Genomic DNA, 27,669 nt, shown 5'->3' with positions numbered 1-27,669 from the left:
CTGCAGTCCTGCTCTGCCGGCCCGACCCAGCACAGCCTGGCCCGACCCAACCCAACCTGACCCAGCCCAGCCTGGCCAGACCTGACCCTATATAACCCAACTCGGCTTGATCCAACCCAGCCCAACCCACAGCCTGACCCGAGTTCCGTGAGGACGGGCCCCAGGTTCCTTTAGGTGTGTGTAAGGTTCCGTCAAGAGTGTGTAAGGATTTGTTCGGTGTGTGTAAGGTTATGTGAAGAGCGTTCTGCTCTAACACTGCACCGATCTTTGTACCCTGCAAGCTCATGCTGAAATGGCGGGGAGTTGCCCGTATAACCCCAGCCCAGCACTCTGCTGTGCAGCCAGCTCGTTACATCGGCTGTTCAGACACGACTCGTTAGGCCTGAGCGGACTCTGCCGTTCAGCCTGAGCGTTAACACTGCACCCATCGCCCGGGTGCAGGGGAACAGCGCCATCAGAACGCCAGCTCCTGGCCGTCCCATCGTTCTATATAAAGAAATCATCCTCCGTGTTCTTGCGAAGACGGGGACATGTTCGGCGAGAGGGATATAAATGTGCTGTTTTTCCCGGCAGCCTTGCCTCGCAGTCCCTCAGCATCTGTCAGAAACCTTTTTTAGAATCCGGTTTCACAGCCGTGGAGGCGTCCTGAAACTGAGGAAATCACTTTTAAATTCCCTGGGAAATGCAGTTAATCTGAAGCTTCTGTGCGCGTGAATGACACGGGACCATGCAATCGTTCTCAGCATTACCATGCCACACTTAATTATGTGCTGGTGGAAATCATTCCTGTATAACGCTCAGTTCCCTGGTGATGAGACCTCTTTTTTTATCAGAGGGCGTGTTTCTTGCTGCTGTCCAATCAGATGTAGAGCGTGTTGTTTACGGGGGGGGGGGGCGGGCATGTGACCAGGCCTCCTGACCTGATGTGGGGGTGTGGGGGAGATGTCTGAAACATCCACAGTTCTGCCACAGCCTTCTTTCAAAACACAAGACAGACGCCCACACATGCACACACATACTCACATGCACACACACACACACACACACACACACAGTCCAGCCACCTTCCTCAGCTGCCATTAAAAGAGAAGAGGTCCACAGCAGGTCTGGTGTTTAACAGCCAAAGGACACACACATCGAATTGTACACCTTTTATTTTCTTTATATTATCCGCAGATTCTTTCCTGATCTGAAGAGATTTAATCATTTTACAGGCCGCAGAAACCTGGTGTGCTCTTTCATTATTGTGAAGATAATGTGCTCTCAAGTAACACTGTTTTACAACATAAAAGCACTTGCTCGATATGTATTACCTGAGAAGTCCATTGGATGTGCTTTTGCCAAAAACCTCCAATCGATTTCCACCCCCACCTGATGTAATTTGTGCAGCAATTACATTAGCATTCCGACACCTGCATTATATAACTCCTGCAGTCTGCGTCCCAGGCCACTGAGAGTGAGGGGATTTAGCCCTGGGAAAGTGGCTCACACAAGGCCACCAGAGCGACGATAGAGGTATCCCTCCTTGCAGGCTGAGATGGTGGCTGACAGCTCTGAATCATTTAGAATCCCTGATAGTAAAGGCCAGTGACTGATCGGTCTGATGGTAGAGTATGCAGGGTGAGGGAGGCAGCGATCAGTGTCTGGGGAGTGACCTTAGCCGGCCAAAGCAGCGGAACAGCAGAGGCGTGCTGGGCCAGCGGTCATAACTGTGCTGTGCGGTGACCAGCTAAACCGGATGGTGTTTGAATGAACCGGACGGTGATTGGCTGAACCGGACGGTGTTTGACTGAACCGGACGGTGTTTGACTGAACCGGACGGTGATTGGCTGAACCGGTTAAATACGCTGCAGGCGTGCTCACTGCTGCTGATTGGACAGACATTTTCACTGCAGTCTGCGCTTTCAGTAAATATGGTCACTGGAAGACAATCATGAGCTATCTCTGAAAGACCAGATTGTCTTTACCAAAGTGTTCCCCGTGGGCGCACATGCAATTAGTGGAATAAACTTCTGACACAGAGATATTACACTGAAGAGCTGCTCTGCCAAACTTAAAGAAGAAATTCCCTGTGCCTCTGGCACTTATTCAACATGCAGTCTATCTGCTCCACTTCTGTGCATATTAAAGCAGGAACACATGGCACAGTCCTGATAGACTCTGGGCGCTTATTTTAATATAGAATGCACAGGCACACACACAGACAAACACTTCTTTCACAATAGTGCATTTACACACGTATGCCAGCACAAACGCATAGACACTCAAACAAACCCACACATAGGTGCTCGAACAAAGGACAGTATGCAAACACACACACGTACGTACACAGGCGCACACTCACTCACACACACACACATACACAGTCACACACTCAGACACAGTCACACACACACACACACACAGTACATTAATATGTAATATAATTGAACACAAGTGTACCTTCAACCTCCAGAATTCCTCCTGCCAAAACCCCCCGAACAGCACATGATCTGTATTTGCCCTGTAAAACGGCCCATTCCTGCTGCTTAATGTGCACCTGTGTACTGTCTCCCTAAAGTGTAGAGACGCCTGCACACCTGTACCTTACAGAGCACAGCAGCCCACCTGTGCTTTACAGAGCACAGCAGCACACCTGTGCTTTACAGAGCACAGCAGCACACATGTACTTTACAGAGCACGGCAGCACACATGTACTTTACAGAGCACGGCAGCACACCTGTGCTTTACAGAGCACGGCAGCACACCTGTGCTTTACAGAGCACGGCAGCACACCTGTGCTTTACAGAGAACAGCAGCCCACCTGTGCTTTACAGAGCACAGCAGCCCACCTGTGCTTTACAGAGCACAGCAGCCCACATGTGCTTTACAGAGCACAGCAGCACACCTGTACTTTACAGAGCACAGCAGCCCACCTGTGCTTTACAGAGCACAGCAGCCCACCTGTGCTTTACAGAGCACAGCAGCCCACATGTGCTTTACAGAGCACAGCAGCCCACCTGTACTTTACAGAGCACAGCAGCCCACCTGTGCTTTACAGACATAGCAGCCCACCTGTGCTTTACAGAGCACTGCAGCACACCTGTGCTTTACAGACATAGCAGCCCACCTGTGCTTTACAGACATAGCAGCCCACCTGTACTTTACAGAGCACAGCAGCCCACCTGTGCTTTACAGACATAGCAGCACACCTGTACTTTACAGAACGCAGCAGCCCACCTGTGCTTTACAGAGCACTGCAGCACACCTGTGCTTTACAGACATAGCAGCCCACCTGTGCTTTACAGACATAGCAGCACACCTGTGCTTTACAGAGCACAGCAGCACACCTGTGCTTTACAGAGCACAGCAGCACACCTGTGCTTTACAGCGCAGAAGCACAGCAGCACACCTGTGCTTTACAGACATAGCAGCACACCTGTGCTTTACGGAGCACAGCAGCACACCTGTGTCTTACAGAGCAGAAGCACAGCAGCACACAGGCTCACGCTGTGAAGCAGTCGCGTTTCTGAAACCAAAACTAACGGTGGCTTTGGGGATGTGCAGACAGCGCTTCAGGCGTACCCGAGAGAACCCTAATCTAACCCGCTACCGAGGCCCCCCCACCCCCCACCCTAATCAAAGACCATATAACTGTGCTGTATTAAAATGCAGCTATGAAAAATACAATAGGCAGCCAAGCCCCAGAATAGCATTACCCACATACACCCCCTTCAAACACGCACACATTTATACACATTCACACACACATGCACACATTTATACACACACGCACACACAAACACATATTTATACACATTCACACACATGCACGCACACACCCACGCACACATATTTATGCACACACGCACAAACACATACACACGCGCGCACACATCCGCACACACAAGATTTCATCCACATCTCTTCTCAGTCAGCACCAAAGCCATGGTGAAGATTAGCCTGCTGCTATTTAAAATCAATTCACCATTACCTGTTCCCTGGAAGTCTGTGAAGCAGAGAGACATCTTTAAATGGAGAAAATCACAGCCTTCGCTACCTCCCCCTCTCTCTCGCTCCCTCTCTCTTGCTCTCCCTCTCTCTCTCTCTCTTGCTATCTCTCCTGTCTCTCTCTCCCTCTCTCTCTCCTGTCTCTCTCCCTCTTTTGCTCTTGCTCTCCCTCTCCCTCCCTCTCTCTTGCTCTCACTCTCTCTTTCTCTCTCCTGTCTCTCTTGCTCTCCCTCCCTCTCTCTCTCTCCCTCTGTCTTGCTCTCCCTCTCCCTCCCTCTCTCTTGCTCTCACTCTCTCTCTCCTCACAGCAAAGTCCACCCCTGATTATGACATCATTCAGAGGATTCCCTTCAAAACGTCCTGTCAGTCTTTCCCAATCTTACACAGACATGCACGCACATGCACACATACACACACGCGCACACATACACACACACGCACGCCCGCATGCACCCACACGCACACATACACACATGCACACACACACATTCACGCACTCACACGCACACATACGCACACACGCACACAAACACACATGCACGCCCGCATGCACACACACAAACACACACAAGCCTACTCTTCAAGAGTTAGTGCATGCATTAAGACTGTGAGTGCACATTTCAGTTTTTTCAGTTTGGAAAATAAACTGGTTTTCATTGCATCAGAAAGGGCTTCACTCAACCATCAGCAGAATCTGAGCACACCCGTGAGTCTTTATTTGGAGAGAGAAATAATGTTTCTCTCCTTTTTGAAAAGACATACATTTGTCAAGCTTGGAGCTCATCAGTGATATGGTACACAGTGTAATAAAGACCTGAACAGAGTCTAATGATATAATAGCGCTATTATCATGAGAAAATAGCGTGCGATAATAGCACTGCTCTCAGCACGATGTTCTCATGATGTGCTCTCCTGAAAAAGGAACTCACGAGCAGAGAGATGGTGTCGCCTCTTCCTCATAGACTGTAAATTAGTATGCCAAGAGCACGTTGCAAAAAACTGAGCAAATTATCGTAAATGCTGCAGGAAAACTCCATACAGGCATACACACATGCACACACACAGTACACGCATACATACACAGACAGTGCACAAGCACGTACATACACATATGTGCATACACACACGCACACTCATACACACTCAGACACGCACGCGTACACACACACGCACACACACACACACACAACACACACTTCTCGGCTTCACACAGTGGCAGCAGTCACATTGTGCAAGACGTACTCACTCTGACACAAAAGGGACAGGTGCTATTTATAGCTCATCTTTTCCCCTGGAGGTTTACTCTGCTTCACTTCCCTGTCTTTTTATAGCCGGCCTGGGAGCTGTCTGCTGTTTATAGAGCAGTGTGCTGCCCTCGCTGCTCCCCGTCTCCATTTTACATGACAATTCAACACACGCCACACCGGTGCACACGCCACACGATACATGGCACACGCCACACTGCACACGGTATATGGCACACGCCACACTGCACACGGTATATGGCACATGCCACACAGTACACAGTACACGGTATATGGCACACGCCACACTGCACACGGTATATGGCACACGCCACACAGTACACAGTACACAGTACACGATATATGGCACACACACCGATGCACAAAGCCAGTCTGCTGTGGCAAGGCTGCCAGCTGCTCAGAGAGAAGACTCCAACGGACACGCCCACGTTTCCTCACACAGGCAAGCAGAACCAGATGGTAATTAATGCTGAAAAGTCTTTAATTAGTCAACAGCACCTCTGTACTCTTCAGACCATACACTGTAGAAAATATTTAGAATCAGTCGCATATATTTTTGAATTATTTCATTTTTAGACATTTCTGATACAAACAAATTTACTGTAAAGGTCTGAAGTCCAGATGAAATGTCATTTTCAGAAACAGAGTTTTGTTTTAACTTCCTTTCAGCCTCAGTGTAGTAAAGTTAAGTCCCTGTTTCGTATATTCCTGGATGCTACAGCAAGTACGGGCAACTGCAGACTGACACTATAGCAATCCCTGCAAGAACATTTTTTCATCACCGTCTAATAATAGAACCACTGGCAGAACACTGTTCATTAATCTTTGCAGATGTTGTTTTTCTTTTAAGTATATATTCAGCAGGGAAAGTGGTCTGTAATTACTGTTACACTTAGACTTTGTAAGAGACTTGGAAACCCATGCAAAATGCTGTCCTTCCACATGTCCTCTGAGCCCCCGCTTGGAACAGTGCGGGGGGGTGTGTAAGACAGCCATTCTTTTAAATTCTTTAAAACATCAGAACTTCTCAGTTCATCTCTCAAAATGAAAAAAGCAGACAGTTGAAGAAAGAGCAATGAAATTAGAATTCCTTTAAATTTACTCAGTTGAGAATTTATAGAGATGATTAGCATTTAACTTTTAGGATTAAGGTGTAGCTACACCATGGTAAATACATATCTTAATATTTGTCTAATGGTTTTCAAAAATAGATTATAAAAAGATCAAAGTAAACAAGCCAAAAAGTTTTGAATATTCTTGCTCAGTACATTCTTCACAGCAGGAGGTTTGAGGTCCTCTTAGTCCTGTGATGTTTCTTTAAAATTGTTCCCACCTGAACCAACAGTCACTTGGCCACTCCTACAGAGTGTTTACATGGTCTGTGAGTGGAACCACATTACAGCAGGCCTCCTTAACTTGTTCCGTGGCACAGAAGTAATTCATCAAAATGGCTGCCTACCGTGAAGCTGTTGTTGACATTCTTGGTGCTGGATTCTGCAACGCTGGCATCGGACAGATCCACTTCGTCAAAAATGAGAGACTGTAAACAGAAGGAGAGAGTGCAGGGGGGCACGGTAAACGGGGGCAATGACCTATGACCTATGACCTCATTAACAGAGACTTAAAGGGAGGTCATGGATGGCATTGCTGCTTGTCAGGTAAACTCCTTCAGTGGAGTTGTTGCTCGTTATATCACATCAGAATGTTGTCATCTTTGCCAGAGTGAGGCCAAGATTCTTTGCTTGCCTTCCTACAACTAATATAAGCATTTTGTATCAGAATCACTTTGTAAAATGTCTGTGGATTTAACGTGTGATTTGAGACTAACTCAGATCTATCCACTGACTCTCTCCTAAGATGTGTCCATAGTGTGTCTATACTGAGATTTGTCGAGAGTGTGTCTCTACTGAGATGTGTCCACAGTGTGTCTGTACTGATATCTGTCCACAGTGTGTCTGTACTGAGATCTGTCCAGTGTGTCTGTACTCAGATATGTCCTTATATTCTATATGATGACTGATCTGGGGAGGTGAAAATGGAGGAATGCTCAGCAGTGGCCCTGGACGGCTGGAGGTCGTTTGGTATTTCCCTCCCCATGAATCTCGTTAATTAGACTCTTAACTGTTTAACCGCATGAATTCCATGCTGCTTGTGAAAAGCCAAGGGGTGGAAATATCGAATGACTCCTGCAATGTTCAATGGCGTTGGCTTCAAGCTCTCGAGGGCCACAGCTGTTCAGACGTAGACATTATGTCTGTAAATGGGTCCTTGTGATGTGGGCGTTCACGTGTAACACTTTCGCTTATGTTTCAGCGTTTGAGCAAATGGTCCAGCGCTCTCAGCGGGGGAGGTGTGACAGAGGGGGGGCTTTGCCACCTCTAACGGTGCCCTCAGCTGTGCCAGCCTCCGACCGTGTGGCATGACGTCACCCCGGCACCGCCGGGCGCGTTCTCTCCCTCTGTGTCACAGGTTTGGAAAGTCCAGCACCCCCCCCCCCCCCCACGTTTCGCTGGGGTTTTCCCCACCCCCAGGGTGGGACAGCTCGGCCTATTTGACTGCTCGTCAAAAATTTATAAAACCTTTTCCAAGGCCAAAGACTGAAGACTGATCATTTTAAATTCCTTTCTCAACCTGGATATATTCATTCTCTATATTCCTCTTCTATTGCGGGTCCAGGAGAAACTGGTGCTGGAGTTCTAGCAATGACTCTGGTACTTGTGTCCAAAACTGAAATCACAAAATTGGATGCCAGGCTAAAGAAATGCAGGGCATAATGCGATAAATGTGGTTGTGTTTTGGCATTCAGGGAGACCAGATCTGTGGGATTGTGCTGCTGTAAGAACAGGATTGCAGACTGGGTCCCTTTTTTAGCGATTTTGTGACCGTCGCTGTTCTGATTTAGGGGGTGAATTTGAGCCTTGACTCAGGACAGAGAGAAAACGTGGATAATGAAGCAGGCTAGAGGCTGGACTCGGAAAGCGTACAGGAAACAGCGTACAGGAAACAGCGATGAGGTCAGAGACACCGAGCGCTTCCTCCTCCTGTGCTCATGGGAGTTTGAGTTCTACGGATGGACTGAGCCCTGTGGGACAAAGACAGTGGCCCCATTCCTCGGCCCCCAACATGGGTTTGAGCTGGAGGGTGGGGAATGGGTCATGAGCGGCATCACCAGGGGGCGCTGCTCTGCTCTCCCTCATTCCGGACCGAATGAGGAGCGGGCGGAGAGCAGGCATGCTGGGTAATGCCGTCTGCGATACGCGGTGGACAAGCGGATGCACGGGAGGCCAGCCAATAGAGCTTCGGCGCTCGTAAGAACTGGAGGCCACTGCTGCTGACCCGAACTGCCACCAACCCTTCCTCCGAGCCGCTGGCGCCCAGGTGCGGGGGGGCGCGACGGGGCCCCGTCCAGCACACGGACAGCACCCTCCAGCACACCCGGCTCCGGGACACGCGGTAGGCCCGCTCCTGCCACCGGGACAGCACGCCGCCCCCCTGCGACAGGGCAACCACACAGGGCCGTTAGGTCTGGAGCCCCGCCCTCTTACCCCCCTGCGACAGGGCAACCACACAGGGCCGTTAGGTCTGGAGCCCCGCCCTCTTACCCCCCTGAGACAGGGCAACCACATAGGGCCGTTAGGTCTGGAGCCCCGCCCTCTTACCCCCCTGCGACAGGGCAACCACACAGGGCCGTTAGGTCTGGAGCCCCGCCCTCTTACCCCCCTGAGACAGGGCAACCACATAGGGCCGTTAGGTCTGGAGCCCCGCCCTCTTACCCCCCTGCGACAGGGCAACCACATAGGGCCGTTAGGTCTGGAGCCCCGCCCTCTTACCCCCCTGCGACAGGGCAACCACACAGGGGCGTTAGGTCTGGAGCCCCGCCCTCTTACCCCCCTGAGAGCCACACAGGGGCTGTTAGGTCTGGAGCCCCGCCCTCTTACCTCACTGAGAGTCGGCGGTTACTCTCACCCAACTTGTCCCTGCCCCCCCAATCCCACCCCCCATATGGTGTTATGGGTGTTGAGTGTTTGGTATAGTCATGTGATCTACAGCTAAAGGGACTGGGTTGAAGGTTATGGGTGTTGGGTATAGTAATGTGATCTACAGCTAAAGGGACTGATTTGCAGATTATGGGTGTTGGGAGTTGGGAGTTGGGCGTTGGGTATAGTCATGTGATCTACAGCTGAAGGGACTGATTTGCAGATTATGGGTGTTGGGAGTTGGGCGTTGGGTATAGTCATGTGATCTACAGCTAAAGGGACTGATTTGCAGATTATGGGTGTTGGGAGTTGGGCGTTGGGTATAGTCATGTGATCTACAGCTAAAGGGACTGATTTGCAGATTATGGGTGTTGGGTGTTGGGCGTTGGGTATAGTCATGTGATCTACAGCTGAAGCCTCAGGGTGCAGGAATGGTGGGTGTGTCCAGGTGAAGGCCTACCTTGGAATCCTTGGCATAGTAGAGTGTTCTGCCCCTCAGTTTGAAGTAGCGCTTTTTCCACCGCTGGAAGGAGCTGGTCTGTTTCAGCAGAAGCCCCTCCTTTATGCTCGTCTGTAAAAAAGACAAAACATTTCCCATCAGCCAGTGTGGTGCTGTACCCAATCAGTCCTGTTCCTGGACTTATTAATGTACAGGCATCACAATGCCGGGGGAGGAGCTTCTGCTCTTTGCCAATGATGTCATTCCCTCATGCTGACATCACCTTAGACCCGGCTGCCATGAAAGAGCAAGCTGAGCTTTCGGTGCTGATCCCACCAAATACAGTACGCCCCAACAGTCAATCTGGTTATAATCATAGACCACCATGCTGGTACATACATACATGCGCGAATGCATGTGTGAGTACATCATGTTTCTAAATGTAGCTGTTGGTGTAAATTTGGCTTGCATCCCCATCGTGCAAAGAAACTGATTGTAGCATTAAGTGTGTGTCTTCCTGCAGACGGATTGATTTAATTCCTGGGTGATAATTGCTGATAATTGAGTTATGTCAGTGTAGAGCCGGCACTGTGCTCTAATCCACACCTAAGCCCCACGGAGACACAGCCACCCTGGGAAACATCACCCTCCTCTTCCTCCCTGTGAGAAAGCCAATGGGTCTCTCACCCCTTCCTGTGTCTGGTTAAAGTGAGCGGCTTCCCTCTGACAGCCTGGCTTTCTCAGGAAGGAACAGACTGAGAATCAGAGCAAAGGCTAATGGGAAGAAACTAGTTTACACACCCACCACACACAAGCACGCACGCACACACACACACACACACACACACACACACATGCGCATACACACAAGCACACACACACAGTAACATGTGCACATTACTCCAAGACCAGAAATGATTCTCTTCCTTGCACAGAGGCCCAGACTTCTGTCATTCTCCATCTGTTTCTTATTTTATGTTTGTTTTGAGTTCTTATTTTAGTTCAGAATGACTTCAGTTTTTTATTTTTAAGTTAGTTTTAACTTTTATGGAACATTTACCAAAGAGAAATAATGCATGGTGTGATACGCTTTATGGAAAAGGATGCAGTTACAGGAACATACACAGTTTAAACAAGGTCATGTGACCCCACGCGATTGGGGGGGGGGCACAGCAGTGTTACATGGGTGAAGACATTTTGTCACTAATGATTAGGATGCATAAAAGTCTGTATCCAAATAACTATCAAAGCTGTTCACAGCCATCTACAAATGGCTTAGTTAGAGAGAATCTCTTCAAACGGGTGTGCACAAACACACTTGCTAATGAAAGGTCAAGCTAATGAGCCTAGTTAGGATCCAACACTGCCGCTACACATTAAAAAAACGTTTGATAAAATGTGGAAGTGCAGCGTTTTATTTTTATTTTCAAGGCCTTAATCCGTGAGTCTGGTTCTGCCCATTTATTAAGCTTGTTTATATGAAGCGCATCTAAGATGCTGTGCTGGCTTGCTTATGCCTCAGATTACAACCAGGAAGCACTGGTGAATGTGGCAGAGTGGCGTTTTGTACAGCTCGTAATCTGATGCAGTATTAACCCACAGAGACGTTATATTCTGCGTATAACAGCAATCTCCCAGTCACAGGAAACGCTGTCTTTGAGGTCTGGGCAGGAACTGCTTTTCTTGCGGTCGTTTCCCACCCTTCCGTGACATGAGGATGTAGTTAAACTCTGCTAAATTCAGATCCGCTGCCTGCGTGACCTCTGACCTCCCGACCTCTGCACCCCCGTCCTTGCCTTTCTCATTGGCCCTGCTGCCCTGTGACATCAGACGTTCGCGGCGGCCCCAGCGGCGAGCGCCCGAGGCTGTCGACCCGGCGGCGTTTCCCCTCCCGCTCCTCTGCAGACGCGCCGCGGACACGCGGGCGTGGGGGGGCGCGGGCGTGGGTGTGGGAGACGCGCTGGCGTGGGCGTGGGCATGGGGACGCGTGGGCGTGGGGATGCATGGGGACGCGCTGGCGCGGGCGTCGGGACACGCTGGCGCGGGCGTCGGGACGCGCTGGCGTGGGCGTGGGGACGCGCTGGCGTTGGGACGTGGGCGTGGGGACGCGCTGGCGCTCTTTAACGCAGCGGGAATCCGCGGCATACAGAGCGGATATTTTTAGCGGAGGAAATATGCGCCGTAGAGGGAGAATTACACACAGAAACGCAGCGATCCAACGTCCTGGCGCACAGCTGTGTCCGCTGCAGCACGGGGCTGGTCCGCAGACAGACACACAGACAGACAGACACACAGACAGACAGATGGACAGACACACAGACAGACAGACAGACACACAGACAGACAGACAGACAGACACACGGACAGACAGACACACAGACAGACAGACACACAGACAGACAGACAGACACACAGACAGACAGACAGACACACAGACAGACACATGGACGTGACCCTGCTACCCTGTCCCACACCAGGCTCTTCCACAGGGCACCTTTCCAAACCGGCCTCTTTAAAGGAGCCCCAGAGGGACGTACAGATCCGGGCCAATGTGTCAGCACTTTAATGGCTATGGCCTGTCTTTGGGCTCCGTTCAGTTTAACCACAAAGTGGTTTATCTTTCCGTTTTCTTTTTTTTTTTAATGTGAAAAACATTTTTTTTTTTTCGATTTTGTATTGTAAAAAATTTAAGAATATTTGATTTATTCAGACAACAGGCAAACTGCGCAGCAAAATCCCCTCAAAACAACTGCGTCCATGCTGCGATTACAGATAACCCTAACCCTAACCCCACAACACTCATATAAGCACCTGATTGGTCCATGAGGAAGTAGAACTGAGGGAAAGTGCTTGTTTGGTCTGCTTTTCAAAAGCTTGCTGGTTATTTACAAATCATTTGGAATTATTGCGAAACTGAATATAGAACTGTGTTAAGTGACAACTGTGAGTTAATGTATAACTGCAATTACTGTACAAGGTTTTTTTTAAAATTTATTACGGAGGAGGTACTGGTGTTTCTTTATGAGGCGCTGTAAAGGCTGGAGTGTAGTTTAGGCCTGTATTCTCTTCGCTCACTCCAAAACTTAGCAAAACTTTTTTTCTGCTAAGCAGTGAAAAAAGTTGTGTGCTCCAATTTGATGTCCCCATTAACTGTGGCCTGTTTAGGCCACCATAGTTTCTCCATGGTTCCTTCCTGTTGCCAAGTAGGACAAGAAGAGATCTATTAATAGACTGTGTCTTTGCTAAAGTGAGAGAGAGAGAACTGCTGTGTGCCAGACAGATCTGAATAATCCCACAACCACTTCTCTCTCTCCCTGAAACACACACTTACATGCACACATACACACATTCTCACACACACGCACACACCTACTCTCTCTCTCTCTCTCTCTCGCCCTCGCCGCCCTCCCACAGCTATACCTCACGCAGCAGCTGTGATTAAGGATTATAGCAGACAGCAGTGGTTTCCTGAGCAGAGCGAACAATAAAAACAGGCCTTCATTCTCCTGCTGGACAGATCCCGCCCCCTCTCTGCTGGCCAAACTCAGGCTCAGGGTAGGCCCAAACCCCCTCTCTGCACCCAGGCTCAGGGTATGCCCAAAATGCCAGGAGAGGGAGGCTTCAATCCCACCCCCCACCTTGCTGAATTAGCTGTGCCAATAGCTGAATTAGCTGTGCTAATAGCTGAATTAGCTGTGCAGCCAATAGCTGAATTAGCTGTGCTAATAGCCACAGTTAAATACGTGGGTAGGCCCGATGCTACGCGCTCATCCCAGTGCAACCCCCCCCCCCCCCCCAACCCCCCCTCGGGGAGACGGCTTTCCCGGTCGAGTGGCTTCACTGCAGCAGCTCAGCTCTGGCTTCTCTGCTAATTAAGCTGTCGCTGGAGAGATGTGTGACAGGTAGCGCAGGAAACAGGCTAGTGGGGGGGGGGGGGTCTAAGCCCACACAGGCCTTCTCCTGTTCCAGGTGCCGAAAGACCGCGCCTCCTCCTGTCAGGCCCACCACTTTAAGGCTTCAGGCCGCGCCCGGAAGCCCATCTGACCTCTGGCGGGTCAGGTCACCGGGGTTACGACCGAAACCTGACCCCGCCTCGGTTACCGCGGGTGACCGTTCTGGCCTGACGGCATCGCTGGCGTGTCGCACTCCCTGTTCCTCCACCATTAGCCCTGCAGGTTCCCCTCCTGCGTCCCGACCACGGCTGCAGCTAACACCGCTAATCCTGCTTCCCCCCTCTCTGCCGTGCAAGACCAACACGCTCACTGAACCGCAAACACAGGAAGAAACGAGAGAGGAGGGGGAGAGGAGAAGAGCGAGGGAGGAGAGGAGAGAGGGAAAAGAGGAGAGAGGAAAGAGGAGAGGGAGGAGCAGGATCACTGCTCTCTTCCACACTCTCTGCACATGCAGAGCACCCACCAGCCCTCCAACCACAGCATCATCCCTCCCTCTCGTGAGCACGCTCACAAACATCAACATCGCCAGAAACAGAAAGGTTGTAGCCAAGGTTAAAGGAAGCTGATTGGAGATTCAGCAGGAAGTGCTGAGAGATCAGTGGTGGCTCTGGGTACGAAGGAAAGGTATTGTTTTGAGGTCATACTAACCGACAAACAGAAATGCATAGTTTCTATTCATGTACATGGATGCACTCCCGATGAAAACAATTTGTAATTAAAAAATAACAGCACCCTCTGTAGAGGACTCGATTGTAAAATGTGCTGATTGGCCCTGTGTGGTATCTGCGTTTCCATTGGTCGGTTTTCAGGCCCGGATGTTTCTGGCACGTTTGTGGCCTGTGGAATGGGCCTCTCAGCGACACTTAGACAGGCTTTTCATTGGAGGAGGACTTGCTGAAAGTGCGGCTTTTCACTCCATTTCAGAGAAATGAAAGGCTGAGAGCTGTCTGGAGAGAAGAGCACTTTGGCTGAAAAGACGGCGCTGATAATGAGCCGACTGCCGCCGCCTCGCTCCCAGAGCGGCCGCTGCTCTCCGGCTCTCCGGCTGCCTCGCTCCCAGAGCGGCCGCTGGTCTCCGGCTGCCTCGCTCCCAGAGCGGCCGCTGGTCTCCGGCTGCCTCGCTCCCAGAGCGGCCGCTGGTCTCCGGCTGCCTCGCTCCCAGAGCGGCCGCTGGTCTCCGGCTCTCCGGCCGCCTCGCTCCCAGAGCGGCCGCTGGTCTCCGGCTGCCTCGCTCCCAGAGCGGCCGCTGGTCTCCGGCTCTCCCGCCGCCTCGCTCCCAGAGCGGCCGCTGGTCTCCGGCTGCCTCGCTCCCAGAGCGGCCGCTGGTCTCCGGCTCTCCGGCTGCCTCGCTCCCAGAGCGGCCGCTGGTCTCCGGCTCTCCGGCCGCCTCGCTCCCAGAGCGGCCGCTGGTCTCCGGCTCTCCGGCCGCCTCGCTCCCAGAGCGGCCGCTGCTCTCCGGCTCTCCGGCTGCCTGGCACCCAGAGCGGCCGCTGGTCTCCGGCTCTCCGGCTGCCTGGCGGCGGAGCAGCAGGTTCCAGGCTGGTCCCTAAAGGCCGCGGGTCCGAACGCCGCGTGTCGCGCAAATGGCACTTGAGCAGGTCACTTGGGTTAAAAGCGCTGCCCTGAAGGGTGTGCTGAGATGGAACTGCAGGACTGGTGGGAACGTCGGAGGCTGCTCCTGACGTCTTTCAGCTCTCAGAGAGCACCGGCCTTTCTGCTGTCTGTGTGCGCTGGGGCCTACTGACGCACTGAGAGAGCACCGGCCTTTCTGCTGTCTGTGTGCGCTGGGGCCTACTGACGCACTGAGAGAGCACCGGCCTTTCTGCTGTCTGTGTGCGCTGGGGCCTACTGACGCACTGAGAGAGCACCGGCCTTTCTGCTGTCTGTGTTCGCTGGGGCCTACTGACGCACTGAGAGAGAACCGGCCTTTCTGCTGTCTGTGTTCGCTGGGGCCTACTGAAGCACTGAGAGAGCACCAACCTTTCTGCTGTCTGTGTTCGCTGGGGCCTACTGACGCACTGAGAGAGCACCGGCCTTTCTGCTGTCTGTGTTCGCTGGGGCCTACTGACGCACTGAGAGAGCACCGGCCTTTCTGCTGTCTGTGTTCGCTGGGGCCTACTGACGCACTGAGAAAGCGCCGGCCTTTCTGCTGTCTGTGTTCGCTGGGACCTACTGACGCACTGAGAGAGCACCGGCCTTGAGCATCACTGCACCTCGGTCCGGTTTGACGTTCTGCTGGTCATTTGGGTCACCTCATGGGTTTAGCCAGTGGCCTGAACTGGGGTCTGCTGGACAGACAAAACAAATACTGCTGCACACCCCTCCTCATGTTAAAAAGCAACAGATGTTCCTGCTTGAGGTATCTGACTCCAGAAGTCTCTGATGCTTGCTCCGGCAAATTTGGGACCATCTTTTCAGACTGTGTCGCCGTCTCTGAGGAAGGGAATACTGCTGGGAATACTGTAGGGCAGGGATCAGCAACTCGAGGGCCGAGAACTGCTGGTTTTCCACCCTCCCTTTGCCTGGGAGTCAGGTGTGAAGACAGTCTGGCCAATCAGTAGCACGAATTACCCGGGAGAAAAGAAAACCTGGGCTGGATTTGGATTTGAGGGCCAGAGTTGATGATCCCTGCTGTAGGGAATGCTGTGCAGCCTGGGGTTTCAGCAGGGGGGTGTGTGGGACCCTGGGGGTTATTGAAGGTACTGTTAGGGGTCCCAGGAGAGACCTGATGTGCAGTTACTATATATAGATTTGGGAAAATATTTAGTACCTTTTTAAAAAAATATAACCCTTTGTAAGCGATGATGGGAGTCCCCTGGATGCCTTAGAGCCTGGATGGGGTCCTTGGGGCCCCAGTGGCAGGGCGGAGTTTACTCTGCTTGGGGAAGGCCTGCTTCTCTGAAGACTCCGCTGCTGCGTGAAGCGGCTGAATGGCGGTTATGTAATTTGCCCATCAGCAGGAACACTGAGTCATTATTTCAGTGGGAGGCGGAACGCGGAAGGCAGCAATTGCCCCTGTCAGGAGGGCAGTTCTGAGGGTGGGGGGGTGGGCGGCTCAAACGACAGACAAATGAATGTTGAGCTACAGCGTGGTGGGGGGGTCGGAGGAGGGACATTAAATTTTATTTTATCTTCGGGGGATTGGGGGGGGGGTGCAGGGGGCGGATGCTGCAGCAGTAGACCCAGTATGAAGAAACGCACAGGAATGTGCCGCTGTTAAGCCAGCATCATTAGAGCCCAATCCACAGCTCACAGACAAGGGAACAGCCCCAGCCAGGCATCCAGAGCCAGTTCAAATACAGCCTGATCTTATGTGCCTAGAACTGCTTATCACAAGCAAGGAGCATCTCATGCCTTCTGCCAGATCCTACCAACTCAATAGGATTAGTGTGTAGCGTAACAGCTAGTTTGAGTGGTCAGATAAAGACGGACTGACAACATGAACGCATTCGGTCCAACACGGGATCATTCTTTTTTAATGGAATTAGCAATCTAATATCCCTCCCTGTCTGCCCTGCATCCTTTCGGACGGAGCGAGTAAACGGATTAGTTGGGGCATCCTCGTGCGCTGACAGACCGAAGGCTGACACGGGCGTAACAGGCCGCTGAAGGCGCTATCGACAGCGCTGCTAACGCTGGACCCCGTGCCGCACGGGTCGTCCCCGTGCCCTGGCTGTTGGAACCGTCTCCCACTCCTGCTGGGGGTTAGAGTTCAGTAAAGGTGTGAGGCGGCGATGATTCGCTGACCCCGCCTGTGCGGACGGTGAGGTTTTTTGTCTCCCTGCTCATTTTGCCATGCTGGTTTATAACTGCTAGCGTTCGGTTCGGCTGCAGCGTTTGGCTCGGCTGCAGCGTTCGGCTCGGCTGCAGGCCTGAACTCCAGCAGACGGCTGATGCTAATTGCTGATTGGTAATGCGCGTTATGTCTGTGTGCTCATCTGGAGGCTGCCTGTGAAGGCCAGCCGCTGGCGTCGCGTTGCCGCGGGCGACGTTCCCCTCCCTCGCTAATGCTCTGTGTCCCTGCATAATCGCATCATCAGCGGGGGACCTGGGGGGCCGCTGCATAGCACTACACTCAAAGCATCATCAGCGGGGGACCTGGGGGGGGGCGCTGGGTAACGCTACACTGTGAATGCGGGGGACCTGGGGGGCCGCTGCGTAGCGCTACACTCAAAGCATCATAAGCCGGGGAAGATGATCGCTAATAGAATGGAAATGGGCTTCATGCATTATAAATGAATCTAATGGTAATTACATCATCAACAAACAATTTGCTCTCTGCTCTACGGTTTCACAATAGTGCGCTGTTTATGCTGAGTGTCAGGCCATTGTCGTAATAGAATCAGCCGAACAGCCAATCACCTCAGGCCACTGTTGTAATAGAATTAGCTGGACAGCCAATCGCAAACGAGAGACTGAGGTGCAGTGAGAGCATTCTGAAGAACTGAAGCAATAGCCTCTGGAGCAGGAGCTGAAAAGCCTGCCATGTCTCCTAATTCCCTCGAAAGAGTATGAAAACCCACCCAAGCACACCCCAGCATGACTGCACCGCTCATTTCAGTAACAAGGCCACAGATGTAACCTCCCTGTGGGAAGGGAATGGGAATCCACTGTGGATGACGCTGATGATGCTGATCACGCTGATGATGCTGATCACTGGCCAAACGAGCCAAACTCTGTTAAGGCCTCGTTTGAAACAGATTACGCAACCGGGCTGAAAAGCAGACCAAGGCTAAATTTAGAGGCCTGCTTTAGGTTGGGTCTGAGGCAGCTTTAGAGGCCTGCTTTAGGTTGGGTCTGAGGCAGCTTTAGAGGCCTGCTTTAGGTTGGGTCTGAGGTAGCTTTAGAGGCCTGCTTTAGTTTGGGTCTGAGGTAGCACACTCTTCTGTTCCTTGAGCACAGAGCACTCATCCGTGACTCTAAACCAGCTACGCCTCTCTTCAGGAGCCAGCATTAGGTGTAATTTTGCCTGTCTAACCAATCACACTTCAGCTACTGTGGGCATGGATGAGCCTATCGAGGTAAAACACTGAACTACCTGGAAATTCTGCAAAGACACAAAACATCAGTGGAAAAAACTGCACTGAATTTTGCAGCTGGAAATGGGGAAGTAATCACTTTCTAAAAAGCTCATATCGCCCCAGTGGTTTGTGGAGAGGTTTTCTACTTTTAAAAATAAGTTTTTTTTTTTTTTTTTTTTTTTTTTTTACATTTCCGTAAGATTTTAGCCCACGCACATGCGCATTCTTCCAAAACCACGTGGGCCTATGTTAGCGGCTGCTTTGAGCGCGCTCAGTGTAGAACAGCGACGGCGGGGTTTGCGTCCTCTGTGGCGGCGGGAGAGCTGGCGCCAGTGCGCGCGCGGATGTGGGTCACTGGGAGCGGCATCGCTACGACCGTACCCCGCCGAGCCGTCGCGGGAGGGTGCGGCCTGGGGCGTTCAGTGGACAAGGAGCTCTCTCTCTCTCTCTCTCTCTCTCTTCCTCCCGCCCGCCCACCCGCCGAAACCGCTAATGTTTTATTAACGGAGGAACAAGCTCCGCGGCAGCAGGCTACAGAGGCCAGCGCAACTGGGGTGAGAAACCAGCTCAGACTGATATCCACGGCCCTGGGGGGGCCTGGGTCAGGGGAGGCCTGCAGAGGTTTACCCCCCCCAACACAGATTTGGTGACCCAGCCCTACAGATCTACAACTTTACAGCCATACAGCTCAACAGCCCTACAGCTCAACAGCCCTACAGCCCTACAGCTCTACAGCCCTACAGCTCTACAGCCCTACAGCTCTACAGCCTTACAGCCCTACAGCTCTACAGCCCTACAGCTCTACAGCTCTACAGCTCTACAGCCCTACAGCTCTACAGCCCTACAGCTCTACAGCCTTACAGCCCTACAGCACTACTGCCCTACAGCCCTACTGCCCTACAGCCCTACAGCCCTACAGCCTTACAGCCCTACAGCTCTACAGCTCTACAGCCCTACAGCCCTACAGCCTTACAGCCCTACAGCCCTACTGCCCTACAGCCCTACAGCCCTACAGCTCTACAGCCCTACAGCCCTACAGCTCTACAGCCCTACAGCTCTACAGCTCTACAGCTCTACAGCCTTACAGCCCTACAGCCCTACAGCCCAACAGCCCTACAGCTCTACAGCCCTACAGCTCTACAGCCTTACAGCTCTACAGCCCTACAACCTTACAGCTCTACAGCCCTACACCCCTACAGCTCTACAGCACTACAGCCCTACAGCTATACAGCCCTACAGCCCTACAGCCCTACTGCCCTACAGCACTACAGCCCTACAGCTCTACAGATCTACAACTTTACAGCCCTACAGCCCTACAGCACTACACCCCTACAGCCCTACAGCTATACAGCCTTACAGCTATACAGCCCTACAACCTTACAGCTCTACAGGTTTACAGCCCTACAGCTCTGCAGCACCCATCCACCCCTCTCATTATACTGCACAACACACCAGCAGCTAAAACAGCCAGAAGCAAACAAACACATGTTGCTTCATCTGCCAGCTGAAAGCAAAATAACACTTTTTTTCTCTGCCAGCCAAAAGCAAATGAACATGCGATGGATTCTCTGCTTGCTGAAAGCAGATGTACACGCACTACAGACGAAGCTCCATCTGCTTCCAGAAGTGAGGAACAGAACAGGAAGAAGGTAAGAGAGTGAGTGGAGGCGTGGAGTCAATCTCGAGTGGAAGAGAAGTGTATCTGAAATGGTGTTTCCTCTAGTGACACATCAACTTAAGCCTTTTCTCCATCTCTGTCTCTCCATCTGTCTCTCACTTTCTCACTCTCTCCTGAGGACATTACCTAGATGAAGATATGTCTGGTGGTTGCCATGGCGTCAGTGGCTTGGTGGGGGTGTCACCACACACTCCTGCAGTAGCAGATGCACAGTGTACTGGCTGCTGGGTGCTAGCTGTGGGCTGGTGCTAGGGGCCTCAGTGGCAAACAGACCCCACTCCAGACCGGGCGGAGTGCCTCTAAGTCATGTGCAGTGCATTGTGGGAGATCTGCGCTTGTCATCGGACAGCAGGCCTCAGCTAGTTAGCGCCGCTTGTTAGCACAGCTAGTTAGCACCACTCATTAGCAGCAGAGTGACGGGCACTAACCCTCCCTGACTTCACCCGCTTTAATTTAGTGAAACAACTCAACCCCCCATAAACGCATACCCCAAGTTTGAGTAGCATGCATAGTTAGTGAAACAGGGCCCTGGACTTGGCATTGGCACTTCACCTGAACTGCTCCACTGAAATATCCAGCTGTATAAATAGACTGAATGTAAAAGAATATAATCTCTCCAAGTCTGTCTGGATAGGAGCATCTGCTAAATGCCTAAAATGTATTGGAGTCCACAGATCGCTATGATGCACAGTGGAGTCAACACCCAGCGTATCCAGGTACGCCCATGTCTCTCGAACAATAACTCCGCCCATCCAGGTACACCCACGTCACTCTAACAATAACTCCGCCCATCCAGGTACACCCACGTCACTCTAACAATAACTCCGCCCATCCAGGTACACCATGTCAATCTAACCCTAACTCTGCCTCCCACTCTAAATCATGAAAAGCCAAAACTCCAAACATGAAGCACATGCAGTTGTTGCCTTCAGTAAGGCTACACCCCTTTTCAGTATAGAGATATGCAGTATAATATATGTGACAAACAGGACAGACCACCACATGAAAAAAGCCACTGAAAACTCTGCAAGGGAGCCTGCAAATCTGACTGGGATTCAGCTGCACTGGAGTAACACTTGATACTACAGGGAAGAATAGGGCATATTATTTACTCTTCTGGTTTTTTGTAACCACTAATTAGCATGAAAAAGCAGGCCCCGCCCACATCACTTTGCAGAACTAGTGTTGTAACCTTCTAAAAATAGCCTTCCTAAATAATGCAATGGGGGTGTGAAGCAGCTGTCAGTTATTGAGTGGATCTGAAAAGAACAAGAAATGAGTTATTCATTGTGCTGTAGTCAAAGTGCAGCAGGCCTGGTAACATGTCACTCAGACAGATGAGCTGACATGACTGGTCTTAAGAGCCAAAACACTGCCCCCTTCATATCTCTCCCAGATGGACTTTAGTTTTATTATTCGCACTTATGTGTACTTCAATTTACAATATAACTCTTTTATAGAGACCCCTGTTTATTGTTAAATAAAACACAAGCGTTTACGGTATGTCAGGACTTTCAGTATACTGTGTACGTTGATGGATTATTCTTAAGTGCTTGTTCATAGGATATTGAAAAATCAGCCTCAATAAATCATTACACTGAATAATTCCACTGCCTTTTAAAAAAACATTACACTCATACACTCACTGGGACTCCACTCAAGATTCTTATTTGCTTTTAATGATTTGCTTTATAATTAAAATATTGCAACATTCAAAAAGAAAATGATTCCCATAGCTGGTATCAATCACTTTAATGACGAGCATTTTCTCGTTTGTTTTATTCAACATTTACCTGTGTCCTTCACTCCATCCTCAGTTGTACAGTAGCCTATTTTAAAGCAAAAAGCATTCAACAGTTTGCCAGTTTGCTTCTCTCACTAAATATATACATGTATACGTACATGTTTGCTTCTCTCTCTCACTCATATATATATATATACACACACACACACACACACACACACACACACACACACAGTTGTTATTTTTTAAACGAACAAGTATAGAGAAATGGTCCAGGTAGAATAGGCGCGTTTTCAATGCATAGTACGTGCATGCTGGCTAATCTCCTGTAGACCACAGACCCCCATCTGTTGCTTACCTTGCTCCTGATCTGCCCGGAGGTGGACACTTTTCTGATGAGTTTCTGGGGGCCTTCCTGTTCTCCTTCGCTATCGGAGGACTCGTCCACCGGACCTGGTCCTCCAACGGCCCCTCCGGCGTGCTGGTGAATCCCGGCGCTGCCACTGCCAGTTCCCGCTGTGGAAGGGGCTCCTTTCTCCGGCTCCTGGTGGGTGGTAGAAGAGCACCACTCCACATTAGGCTTGACGCGGTCAGCCGCTCCCTTCCTCTCCGGGACGCGAGAGCTGGACAGCGGCTGAAAAGCAGTTCTCTTCCCCGCCATCTTCCTCTCTCTGCTCCCACCCGAAAGCGACACACGCTCGCCTATTCTACCGCGCGACCGGAGCCGCTGTACTCATTCAGACCTGCCATGTTCAGACACAATCCACCGCCTCCGCGAAGCTTCCTTTCTAGCGTTTTGTGGCTGCAGTCTGTGTCAACCGAGACTTGGTTCTGCCTCCGTTGTCTAACCCATCTATAACGGGAGGAAATGTCCGTAGCAAACCCTAGTGGTTATTCCGAGAGGAGTCTGGTTAGAGTATTGGCTACAGTAGCCTACAGTAAACGCGCGGGAGTTGGATGGTTTAGCAATTGATTTAATTTCGTTCCGTATCAAATGTTTATAATGTTTAAATTAAATACAGAACAACAGGAAAACGCCATACAGTTCAATACAAGTAAATAACGACACATTATGTTGTTGCAATTAATTGGGGAATTAGTAAATGAATGCAATTAAGTTTCACATGCACGTAGCATAAATCAGTTAAAATGCACCAGCCGCCGTTTGTTGTGGCATATTATTTATGCATTCATTTTCATAATTGGTAACAACAATATCATAGCATGTACAGGAAATCCCAGTATGTTGCATGCTTTTTTATTTATCAGTGTCCATCTACGGTTCAGTAACAAAATACAATGCAGTCGTGTTTATTTTACAGATTGTTACAAAAGTGTACACAATTGTTCATTGTGTATCAAAAGGAACAACATAACCCTGTTTAAGTCATGCTTCCTCCCCCAATACTTTCCGGCAAAAAAAAGATTAGAATCAACGCACAATGTGTAGGCTTAATGCTGCCAGGGATTATGTGTGGTGGGAAACGAGGAATGATATTTAAAAACGTGGTCTGGGCCCTAAACAGAGAGCTAGGAGGTTACACATATATTTTGAATTATTTTCTGCGAAACCACGCACGTGTACCCTACACTAAAGCCAACCATACCCAGTGTTAAGCTAACTCTGATAGAGTAGCTATTTGATCCACCCTTAACTCGTATAAACTCATTTAGTTAAATGAACACTTCTGGTTTCTTCGGTAAAAATGTCACGATTGTAAATTGTATTGACCAATTTTGACCCACAGTCATATATTCGTTCGTTACATATGCAGTTTAAGTTCGAAGGCAACACAAACTCTCATTTGTGTTTATAAACACTCCGTTCAGGATAGTCAGGAAAACATTCTACGCTGAACCGGTTCGCGTCTTCAGGAAGGGGGACACTATTTTACTCATATTGTGACACAGACCAATTATGATAAATGCATTAGAACTAGATATGAACAAGAAATAATATTTCATGGCATAGCCCATTCATTTTATTTCGTATAATCCTTACATTTTCCGTCTGAAATCAAATGTGAATTTACTTTGCATGAATCATCATTTGTCATTGCCGAGCTGCAGTCACACAAGGGAAGTACAGGCGACGGTTATAGTGCATTACTTTTTTAAAAATTAAAAAACTTTTTCTTGCGCTTCTTAAACATAAATACAGTTATTATAGTCTGTCTGGTTTATGCGATCTAATATTCAGACTGCTATACCAATACATTGACTTTTCAGATGTCTGTTGTTACACTAACACAGCAAAACGTCTGTAAGACACCTTCTGGACTTCAAAATAAGTTTGTGAGCCTCAGTAACAACAGCACGCCGTAGATACGCTGTCCAGACATAACATTTCGCGCACAGCAGAACGTAGAGAAAAGTTCGCCAGACTTCCTTCCAGTAGAATACAGTGATACTGACCAGTTCTTCCCAAACGGGGCTTCGAGTATAGTGGTAGACATCTTCCATTGTCTCTATCCAAATTGATCCGCCTTGGCAAAAAGTGCGCTATGTGCTAAGAAGGATTCGTCTGTTGTTACCGCTGCCTTCTAGTCATAAAATTGCGCATCTGGCTCGACGTCGGCAGACAGGTAGCTACTTATTTTTCTCAGCCTCCTTCGCTTTACCTCTGCGCCTTCGCTCGGGTCCTCCGAGGGCTGAGCCTTCCCTCCACGTGATAAATGTCAGCCCGTATAAGGAGCAGAAGCGATGTCCATGACGTCATTCGTTTGTAGGAGACATGCGAGCTATTTTCCCCTTTATCAGTTACACGCGACAACTAATAATACATTAAAAATAACAATCAGTAGCGTAGTAACATAACTACTTTGAATTTATAATATATGATTCTAGTTACAGTTTCCAGAAGAGGTAGCTACACTCATGAAAGCTGCAGGGCAATGGTTCATGTGCCACTGTTTGTTTGCATTTAACAATTTGCTTTATGGTTTGTATCAAATATGTTTATATGTATAGGTGGGATTCATATTTAGTTTTTTAATTGTAGTAATTAAATAACTGCCATTAGGTGTATTAATAGCCACTGTGTACAGAATTATTCCTTTCCTTATCAGAGCTTGACCCTGAAGGATTTCTGCCCCTTTTGTGATTCGTATGGAACATCCCCCTGAAAGGGTGTGTATGCAGTCTCTGCTCCTTAAAGGGAATGGCTAACTTTGGTATTGCATTGAATAACATTTTTGGTCATGTTTTCTTTGCTGGTCATCCTTAAATATTCCAATACTCTCTCTCCCAAAATCCCTTCTAATGCCACCATGGCTGAGAATGGGGCATGCGTACTCCCGAGTTCCATTCCCAGGGCACTGCCACTGTACCCTTGAGCAGCATACTTTTACCTTCACCTGAGCAGCTTCACCCAAACTGCTTCAGTAGAGATCCAGCTGAGTAAATGGACTGTATGTTAGGAATGCAAGCTGTGTGAACCTCTGTGAGAGCATCTGCTAAATACTAAAATGTAATTTTTTGGAAGAGAACAGGGGGGTTTTCATGAAGCAGGATGACTGAGTTCCCCAGTCAGCAGCTGTGGCATTTTTATGTGATTGACATTACTTTTGTGTTTTTATTTATTTATTTTACATTACACGTGTTTAAAAATACATATGGAAAAATTAATTGCATCATCATTAGACCGGTAAATTGAAAGAATTATCTGCTAACTTCATACTCTCAAGCCTCACAAGTCCACCTCGTACAATTTAAAGTAGTCTATCAAAGGTGTATCAGAAATGAGAGCAATGGTGCAGGTGAACATAGAGTTTCTGTCACGTGGTTTGCTGCTGCTGCCGGTATGTCGTCAGTGCAACCCTCTCGTCCTGCTGTGGTAAAGCCGCAGAAACTCAGTCGTGCACCTTCCTATACATGTGGCACCAGCCAATTTTGAGGAATACAAACCATGTTGAAAACAGTCCTGCTTGTTTAATTGAACCAATTAATTACAATGTTGGTTCTTGGGCAGTGTTTTAACAGGTATTACAGTTCAAAAATATTATGAGCAAAACAAGACATGCTACGTTAGTATGCACGTGAACATGCTGTAACAGTTAAACAGCTATTTTTAACGGAACAAGTTTTTACATTATCATGCAGTTCTTCAGTTCCACACCTGGCAGACGTCACCACACGTGATAATGCACCTTTAAATGTTGCAGCCAATAATGCTGACATGCATTACGCCGCACCCTGTCCCCACGTGAATACTTGCGTATCCTACCTGTGTTAGCTAAAACAGATTTAGCCCACTGAAAGAATCCTTCAGTTTTTTTTCTGGCGTGTCTTTTGTATTCATGCCTGTATGCACTGATTTCCACTTGTTTTTTTTACTATCCTGAGGTGGTCTTGGCCTACTCTTTATCTTTTTTTCCTGTGGATAGACTTTAGTAACTGCTATTTAGAATTCGCGTGTCGGGATTTTATTTATTTATTTATTTGTTTATTTATTTATTTTAGTTTAACAGTTATTTAGAAATTACATACTGAGCAGTAGGAACACAATTTTGTCATTTGACTTATTGACGGAACAGTTTGGTGTCGGACATAATTGGTCCAGCGTCTATTATCGTCCTCTGGTAGAAGAGGAGTAGTAAGCAACTATGAAATCATCATGACGACGCGTAAAGAATAAGAATATTTTATTTAAAGTATTGATTTCTGTGAGATCAGAATTTTATAATGCAGTCGCGGGTTCTTTACGGAGGCACAGCAGCTGCTGTTGCAGCGAGAAGAATTAGGAATATTTTAGGATCTGTTTTGGGAAAAGGTGGCTGGACGTGTAGAACACATGAGGTCAAACTTTTGAACACTTCTTCAGGTAGTTACATCTGCCTTACAGTTCTGTCATCGTAGTGTTCTTTGAAATATTTATTTGTTTATTCAACTGCATTTCAGGAATAGCCATCTTGCGACAGTGAGCAGCTAACTGGCTAGCTAACAGGCTACAGACCGTGTTCATATTTGTACCTTTGACCCTTGAAATGCAGTTTGTTTCAGAGATAATGTTTTGAAGCGTGTTGTGAAACTAATGGTTGTGAAAATGCAGATTTGGTTTTAAGATCGACACACGTACGTTTTTTTTAAGTGTTACTCATTAGTACACATCGAAACTTGCAACGTTTAATCAGCTGTGAAATCGATTGTATTTCATATTAGCTAGCTAATGTACTGGTTCAGAGTTAAAGACATACTGGGCAGATTCTGTTGCTCATTCTGTTGATGGTACTGCTGGTGTCGCTGAGGGTTAGGGTTAGGGTGGTCCAACGGAATCCCCTCGATTCGATCAAATGTACATAGCCAGTGTTAAGGGTATATGCCATTAAATCAAACCAAGCTCCCCCCAATCCAAAAAACAAAACTTAAAGCTCTTAAAGTTTGAAAAATTAAAGAAACAGGATTTTAAAAAGATCAAGTGCCCATTGAAAGGAATCCTATTTCCAACTTTAGTCCCCACGGTTTTAATGCAGTTAATTAAGCAGAATATAATTAAAGCAGTTTAAAAATAACCATGAATGTGTCATAAAACAGAACTGACAGAGATACGGATTCATCTGGATGGGTTTAATTTGATTGCCTTTAATAGACTAAGTTTGTGTGA

General features: G+C 49.0%; 2 protein-coding genes across 9 annotated transcripts in view; one reads left to right on the top strand and one right to left on the bottom strand.

The window, feature by feature from the left end:
* Nucleotides 1-24,725, bottom strand: part of dgkh (diacylglycerol kinase, eta) — a 51,573-nt gene extending 26,848 nt beyond the window's left edge. For 2 of the 8 annotated variants that reach the window (XM_035393614.1, XM_035393617.1), the window contains exons 1-4: nt 22,426-22,962; nt 9,693-9,803; nt 8,592-8,747; nt 6,715-6,795 (exon numbers count right to left, since the gene is read on the bottom strand). In XM_035393614.1, the coding sequence (XP_035249505.1) occupies nt 6,715-6,795; nt 8,592-8,747; nt 9,693-9,803; nt 22,426-22,728 (651 nt within the window). In that variant the 5' untranslated portion in view covers nt 22,729-22,962. Of the gene's footprint in view, nt 1-3,973; nt 4,163-6,714; nt 6,796-8,591; nt 8,748-9,692; nt 9,804-22,425; nt 22,963-24,482 lie in introns of those variants that run through there. The other 6 variants (XM_035393619.1, XM_035393621.1, XM_035393615.1 and 3 more) reach the window with 5 other exon arrangements.
* Nucleotides 24,726-26,254: 1,529 nt separating this feature from the next.
* Nucleotides 26,255-27,669, top strand: part of vwa8 (von Willebrand factor A domain containing 8) — a 62,886-nt gene continuing 61,471 nt past the window's right edge. Inside the window, 1 exon segment of the mRNA XM_035393594.1 lies at nt 26,255-26,889. Within this exon segment, the coding sequence (XP_035249485.1) occupies nt 26,751-26,889 (139 nt within the window). The 5' untranslated portion in view covers nt 26,255-26,750.

The sequence above is a fragment of the Anguilla anguilla genome, chromosome 15 (genome assembly GCF_013347855.1).
Source record: "Anguilla anguilla isolate fAngAng1 chromosome 15, fAngAng1.pri, whole genome shotgun sequence".
In the NCBI taxonomy this organism is placed as follows: Eukaryota; Metazoa; Chordata; class Actinopteri; order Anguilliformes; family Anguillidae; genus Anguilla; species Anguilla anguilla.
Note: the sequence above shows the minus strand (reverse complement) of the source record. Positions and strands in the feature narration are given on the sequence as shown.